The sequence below is a fragment of the Gavialis gangeticus genome, unplaced genomic scaffold (assembly GCF_001723915.1).
Source record: "Gavialis gangeticus isolate Ggan-Ray unplaced genomic scaffold, GavGan_comp1, whole genome shotgun sequence".
NCBI classification, from domain to species: domain Eukaryota; kingdom Metazoa; phylum Chordata; order Crocodylia; family Gavialidae; genus Gavialis; species Gavialis gangeticus.
This window is the reverse complement of record NW_017729034.1, coordinates 30,023,847-30,031,341: the sequence shown is the minus strand read 5'-3', so window position 1 is coordinate 30,031,341 and position 7,495 is coordinate 30,023,847. Positions and strand designations below refer to the sequence as shown.

The following is a 7,495-nucleotide window of genomic DNA, read 5'->3' as shown; positions in this document are numbered from 1 at the left end:
TGGGTACTGATGATGTTGAAACCCGGTTGCTTGAGTACAGGTCACAGAGTGCGATGCCATTATGGACCCAGATCCAATGCTGGAGGGAAGTGTCACCTGAGCTTTGGGGCAGTGCTGCGCTAGCTTCTGCCCCTCAGGCCTTGTACTGGCTCTGGGTCCTTCACCCACCCTTTTCCTCCTCCTTCTCACTTGCTAGGGCACTGTGCAAACAAAGCACAGAGACTGCTGGCTGCCACCTCCTGGTGAGTTTTGGTATAAATGACAGAAGGGAGGAGAAGTGGCAGTCAAGCCCACGTGAGTAAGTGGTCAGGGCTGTGGGATGTGCCAGGTTACACACACCCATGACACAGTGGTGCCCTGTGCCCCCCATGAGCTCACAAGGAGCTGACATACCCTGTGGGCTGGACTGAGGTCTCGGGACAGAGCACCAGGGAGTAAAACAATGAAGGATGTGGGAAAATGAAAGGAGAAGTGGGGCAGGTGAATGGAGTTGCAGGTCCCCCTTTGATTTAGTGTCAGCTCTGTGCAGACTGGGGAGCTCTGTGCAGCACCTTGGCTACTCGGCACTTGGCACTGAGCCCTTGGAACCACAGGCTCGGAAATAACTGCTATGACACCTGCTAGTGCAAACAACTCAGAGAGACCTGGAGTGTCAGCCAGGCCTATCATACCTCTGTGTGCATCTGCCAGACAGCAGGGCCCAGACAGTGTCATTCCCTGGGCCCAGCGGTGTGTGGGGAGGGAGGAGGATGAAGGTAGCAGCTCCATGTGGCTCAGTGCTATTACCATCAGGAACAGCTTTGCTGCAGCAGCTAACCCAAGGGCTAGGCAGGTCATTCATGCAAGCTCATCTTCCTTCAGCATAGCTTTGTATTGAAGGGTCAGCTCCAAACTCTGCAAAGGCTGAAGTCTGTAGGAAGAGATAAGCGCTCAGGGGTTGACCCAGAGCTGATGAGGCTCTCTGGTGAGCCTTTCTGAGCTGCAAACATACCTTGTGGACTAGACCTGGAGGCATGTGGGCCTGTCTGCTCTATGTGCAGATGATAGTGCTCGGGAACCTTATCCCCACTTCTCACCAACCTGTACAGTGAGGCCATGTATCTATTTCAGCCCAGAAGTAGCCATGCCAACATAGACAGTGACCGTGAGGATTTGGGATCCTGCAGTTTGATAGGTGCCTTTTGAGAACTAAATTGACTTTTGCAGCTGCTCCAGCACAGGCTACATCAGACAAACCAAGGGCTGCCTGCTGGGGGGGAATGGCAAAATGTCTGAGGTAGCCAATGCCTTAGTGATCGTGACTGATATGGCCTGGATCCCAGTGAAAGAGAGGGTCACCCCCCAGGCACAGAGCTGAGCGTTGTCCAGCACCTTTCACCTGTGTTTCAAACTGGCTCACAAGCCTTGCCAGGGCGAGAGTGCTGGATGTATGGAGCAGTCAGCAACCAGCCTTGCCCCACCTGGTGACTCAGTTGCCACCAACTGTAAATACCTCCCTGGTAAACAGAGTTGAGTGCAAACACACATTGTAGGGACAGAGGGAAGCAGTGCTTGCCCTGAAGAGGAGCCAGTCTCACCATGCATGCTGCAGAGGAAGCCCCCGGAGCAAAGTCCCCAGTGGCAGGTCAGTAGGGGCAGGGTTTTATCAGGATGACCAGATCCAGGGAGGAGCAGCTGGGTTGGGAATGATTTTACCCAGATGTTACTGAATTTTGTGCCAGTGCAGATGGCCTGACAAGCAGCCCTGAACACAGAGCCTCAGAGAAGCCCCAGGAGCAGTCCCTGCAGGGCTGACTTGCCCCCCAGGTCTGCTTCAGGTCCACAGAGGACAGAGTGGTGCTTAGTCTATGTGGTTTGGCCAGATTTTGGCCTTTCTGCTCAGGTGACTGACAGACCCATTATCTGGGTGGGGAGCATGATGCAGGCAACCATCCACTGGGAACAGGACTAAGACCCACCCAACTCATTGCAATGCATTGGGGCCACCAAACAGCTGTCAAATGGGGGCAACTGGGAGTTGATGATGATGGGGGATCACCTCACTCCAGTTACTTCGGTGAGTTCACACCAGTCCTATCCCCTGTGGGAAATCAGACCAGGCCTCCAGCCAGCCCAGTCCCATCTCTGACTGGCCAGACTGCTCAGGGGAAGGAATAGCTCCAGTGTACTGAGGCTGTCCTGTGGGTGGGGGCTATTCTTTGTGGCCTGAGCCAGTGATCAGTGTCAACTAGAAGCAGGAGCACTGGGAGCCCTTGTCAGGATGATACTGTAAGGAAGTGGTTTTCAAACTTTTTAGACTCATGGTCTCCTTCTTTTGACCCAAGGCACCCCTTGTTAGCCTCCAGACATCCCTCAGAAAATGCCAGCTCTGAACTTTTACTCATTTCTTGACTCCAGAAAAATACTAGAGCAATAATTTTTCTCTTGCAAAGAACTCAAAAAGACCCAAGCAGGTCAGAATGGTTTTAAAACTATGGATTCCTGGTTTAAATCTCTGGGCTTATCTCATGAATCATAAAAAAACATAGAATTACAGAACCATAGAAAATGAAGTTTGGAAGAGACCTCAGGAGATCATCTAGTCCAACCCCCTGCTCACAGCAGGATCACCTCTAATTAGATCATCCCAGCCAAAGCTTTGTCTAGCCAGGTCTTAAAAACCTCCTAGGATGGAGATTCCACCACCTCTTTGGGTACCTGTTACAGTGTCTTACACTAAATCATGTGCCGTTTCTATACTAACAGGGCTAATATTGAGTGGCACCCTGTGGTATTCTTAAAAGGGTCTCACAGTGCCCCAGGGTGCTGTAGCTCCCTGGGGAGGAACCATGACTGCAGGAGTTTAGGTAGGGGGGTCTTCCCAGCAATGGCAGGAGCACAAATAAATTCAGTGAGGACTGTACAGTCCAGGGGCATCTGTGTTACAGTCTGTGACCCACTCCTACCTGCTTCCTGGCGTCTCCCTCTGGTCCGGCAAGTGAGGGCAGCTCTGCCCCCTCCCAGAGTTACAGAGGGACTGGGTGTGTCATTGCAAAGAGCAGAGGCAGAGAGAGAGCTTGGCCCAGGGAAGCACAGCCATTGCCACTTTCCCCTGAGCAGCCCCAGCCTTATCCCCCGTACCTCGTCCCCTCATTGCCTGTCCTCTTGCCCTGACTCAGGAGAGGAACTAGGTCAGGGTTATCTAGACAAATCAGCTTGTCTGGTGGAGACTGATTTGTAATACTAAAGGAACTGAAAACTGAAGGAGGCACCTGGAGTATAGGGTATAAGGACTAGATAAGAGTGGGGCAAATAGCACAAGTCAGATGGAGGGAGGGGAGCCTGGGTCACACTGCAGCCTACCATTTGCATCCTTTCTGTGGGGATAAGTGGAAAGGACTTTGGCACCCTCCTCTACTTCATTGATGTTAGTGACCAACAGAAAATCCTTTTTTTTTAAAGAGCAAAGCAATGCATTTAACTGCTCCCCCGCTCAATATTCCTGGAGGTGCTCTCTGTTGGGATTGTATGTGCACACGGGAGAAAGCAAGAATGAATGAATTATGGGATATGCATGGGGACTGCTTTGTGGATGGGTTATTTGGCAATGTCAGCAAACCCCAGGGGGTCCTTTACCGAAGCCCTGCTAGAAGTCTGTGTGGGACAGAACAAGAGGAGATGGGGAATACATCCAACACTGCAGGGAGCTCCAGCCTGAGACCAGTAACCAAGCTACCTCCCAAATACTCCAGTATCAACTCTGTAGGCCGCTGACTGCAGTGGACATCCCAGCCACAGATGCCCCAGAGCCCATGCCAGTAGATGCAGGAATCCAGGCCTGGGATCTGCCCCCAGGTCCCATTTTGGAATGAGAGGAAGTGGAGGTCTTGATTGGCTCCTCTTATCCTCCTTGTGCTCCGGACACTTCCCAAGTCTCTGCCAGCTGTTTCTGGCCTTTGTGTTCTACCAGCCTCCCTGGGGGCTCCCAAAGCAGGAGGCAGGAGCAGGGCAGATGATGGTAGCTCACACCTGATACTGGGTTGGGCAGGCCTGCAAACCCTGACAGCTGCCCTGGGAGCCCTGCTGCCCTCTGTCTTTCATTTCAGGTCTGGAGGTGCTGGAGGATCTGCTGACCTATGATGATCTTTTCTTGGAGTATTTCAATGCCTTCTTGGCTCAGCCTGTGAGTATGTGCCCCCCCAGCCCACCACTATGCTGTGGCTCTGCTCCCATTGATGGCCTGGTTCTTCCAGCATTCACCCAATGAACCCGTAGGCAGGGCAGTGGGGTGATTTACCCTTCATTTCCAAGGGCATATGTAAGAGGAGGGTCCAGCCCCTGGTTCGAGGAGTGCACAAGCAGATCTAACTCTCAGGGTGGAACTGGATCAGTTAGGGGGTAGGGCCTGAAGGGAGAGGTAGGTGCATGAGTGTGGTACATGCAGGCAGGTTCTGTGAGTAAAAGACAGGGCTTCTGCCTGGGGTGAGTCACTGCCTCCCTCCTACCTGGCATGAGTAGTTCTCAGCTGATGCCAGGCTTGAGGGTAGGTTTGTGAGGTGGGCCGGGCACATCACCACTGAGAGTGGGGTTGAAATCCCAAAGTTGCACAGAGCCTGATTGGAGCTGGACTTGGAAACCCATGATACAGCTCCACTGCAGCCTCTTTACACGCACTCTGCTGGTGGCAAGGGGCTGCAAAGCAGACCAACCCAGCTCCTTGGGAGTTCCCCCAGTAAGCAGTGGCATGGGGCAGGGGAATGGCTCAGCACTGGGACTGTCAAGGACCTGGCTGAAGGGCACGCCCTCCGCTGAATGGGCGGGTGCAACAGGTTAGAAGGTACCAGGGCAGGCTCTGTAAATTAAAGCAGCCTTGAGATAGTGTACGCTTGTGGGGGGAATGGAGTTCATCTCTTTCTTCCTTTAGGATCTGCCATCATGAAAGCAGGATGGCTTAGGGTCAAGAAAATTTGCCTCAGGGCCTGGACTTTTTTTTAAAGAATGTTTTTGTGTTCCAAGCCAAATCAAGTCCAAATCCGTGAGTCAGTCCAGAACCATCAGTGGCCCTATAACCCATAAACATCCTCCACCCCCACCAGGGACTTTAGATATTTCCAGAGTCTTCTGGCAGGCATCCTATGTGCTGGCCCAAGCCCAGAGGCTTGGGGTTTGGATGCCCCCAAGTTTTGCCCACCCTCAGCCATATGGCTGCAGGAGCAAGCTAGGAAGGAGCCTCCCATTTCCATAAAGTGGGCTTTAAGCCCCAACATCTTGGCAGGTATTAAACCACATCAGAAGAACAGTTATCCCTGGGAGCACTTAAGGAAAACTGCCTTCGTGGACCCAGATACATGGTGCCTCAGGGCCTGGATGATTTTGTAAGTCTCCCCAGATTGAACCAAGACTCGGTGTGGCTGACAGCTTATGTCAAATGCTCTCTCCCCTGGACATGCCATACAAAGGGAAACTGGGCTCACAAGGAAGGCATGTAATAGAAACTAGGCAGAAAGCAAAATGCTGCAGTGGAGAGCTCAGCTGGCCAACTGCTTGCATATGCTGTGCCAGTGAGCAGTGTGCGGAGTAGAATCCAACCATGGAAAGTCCTCTCCCCTATCATCAGCTTTCAGACGCTGCAGCGCAGTGAGGGACACTGGCAGAAGTGGGTGTGGGAGGCACAGGGCTGGAAGCTCAGTTTGATTCATCCATTGTAGCAGCATTGTAACAGCTGGTTCCTGAAATGTGCCAGTCCCCAGCGCTGTGGGGCTTTCCAGGGCGATGCGAGTTTGTGTCTTTGACCTAGGCTTTTCCTCTGAGGCTGCACTATGACCGGCTCAGGGGGCAGCTGGAAGAGCTGGACGGCTTCCTCCAGGAGTGTCCTAGACAGCTGAGCTCTCCTCAGTATGGAGCAAGTGATGCCGAGAGGGAGAGGACTTTGGGCTGGCTTCGGAGGGAGCGCTTAGTCCCATTCCTAGGGTGAGTTCTGGAGTGTGCGTACACTGTATCCTCTGTACTATAGGACTGTCCTATACTATTAGACTGCTCCTCTGTGTGTCATGGGCCCTATGATGCAGAGGCAATGGAGATTCTCTTTCAGTGTCTTAACCAGGGAAGAGCTTAGTGCCTTCCCTGCTGCTGCAAGGCAGTGCCAGGTGACTGTGCTGGTTGCAGCCCGTTGGAGTGATGTTGGCTGGTCCAGCCAGAGCAGTGGGGCCAGGAGGTTTCACAGCCTCTCTGGGGCAGAGTTTGTAATGCTAGGGGGAGAGCAGGGGGGAGAGCAGTGGATGAAAAGAGAGCTACAGTACCCTTCCATGGAGGCCAGTGTGTGTACAGCAGAGCCAGGGAGGCTGGAGTAGGCAGGTGCAAGCTCAGGACAGAGTCTGGTGAGAAATGTTCACGTGACACACTTTTGACTGAGCTGATGCTGGGGTCCTGCTGAGGGAGTGCATCCCTCCTGCCCTGCAGCACCATGCTGCCTCAGCCCTGGGCTCCCCACACCCCACACTGGCTCTGCCAGTGCCTCCCTCTCCTGCCCTGCAGCTCCTTCTGCTGTCCCAGCCCTGGCCTTGCCATGCCAGCAGAGCCTCTGGCTTTGCCCTGGTTCTGTTACCATGGATAGTTCTGTGATTGTGGATCCTGTTAGCATGCATCTTGGAGCAGTTGCTTGCCCCCTGCTGTGGCCATAATTGGCAGTTTCACCGACTGACTGTCTGCTGTCAGGACCACTTTTTATCTGGAGTACAAGCTGGCAAAGTTGCTGATGCGTCCGCTGGATGAGGGCTACCCGGTGAGCCAGCACGAAGTTCGTGGATACAGCCGTCAGTCTGACAGTGCTGCCGTCTCGAGCATTCCCAGTCACCCCTCAACAGCTGGGCTGACCATGGGGGTCCCCAGCCATGGGCTTCTGAGGCCTCTTAGGCTGACCCGCAGCACCCCAGCCCGTCTAGGTGAGTCCCCCAAGAGCCAGCCCTGGAGCATGCCTGTGTCCTCCTGCCCCCAGGCTAAGGAGAGAGGTTACTTCACTGCACCCATCCTCCCCTGGACTTGGGAGGGAATGAAGGGAGGCCTATAAGTCACCCAGCCTGGTGTCTGATGCTGACCTGAAATGGTGACATCAGCTTGCTTTTCCCCACAAAGCTGGGCCAGGAGCTGAGGCACATCAGACTCAGAGTTCAGGGTGAAAAAACACCTCTCTGCCCTGGGGGGCTGTGTTTAAACATTGCTTTGAGACAGTTTGAAGTCTAGCATAGAGCAGGCCTAACTCAAAACCGGGGATAAGCGTATCACATCACAGAAGAACAACACACAAATTAGTTATTATTCATAATCAATAATCACAAAGGAAACTAATCACACATTGCAGAACCCAGAAGAAAAAGAAGAACCCAGAAGAAGTCAGACACACAGTCACACACCTTTTGCACCACAGGAAAGATTAATATGAAGCATGCTGGAAAGGCAGGTGCTAGATCTTCTGGCAGGGGAGGGAGAGGGATAGAGGGGGTAGGGGGATAGCTAGAGC

The 7,495-nt window shown here is 53.2% G+C and overlaps 1 protein-coding gene across 1 annotated transcript in view; it reads left to right on the top strand.

Annotated features, from left to right (window-relative positions):
• The first annotated feature begins 3,445 nt into the window (after nucleotides 1–3,445).
• LOC109304281 overlaps nucleotides 3,446–7,495 on the top strand; it is a 12,535-nt gene continuing 8,485 nt past the window's right edge. Inside the window, exons 1-3 of the mRNA XM_019526768.1 lie at nucleotides 3,446–4,162; nucleotides 5,777–5,949; nucleotides 6,694–6,920. Of these exons, the coding sequence (XP_019382313.1) occupies nucleotides 6,734–6,920 (187 nt within the window). The 5' untranslated portion in view covers nucleotides 3,446–4,162; nucleotides 5,777–5,949; nucleotides 6,694–6,733. The remainder of the gene's footprint in view (nucleotides 4,163–5,776; nucleotides 5,950–6,693; nucleotides 6,921–7,495) is intronic.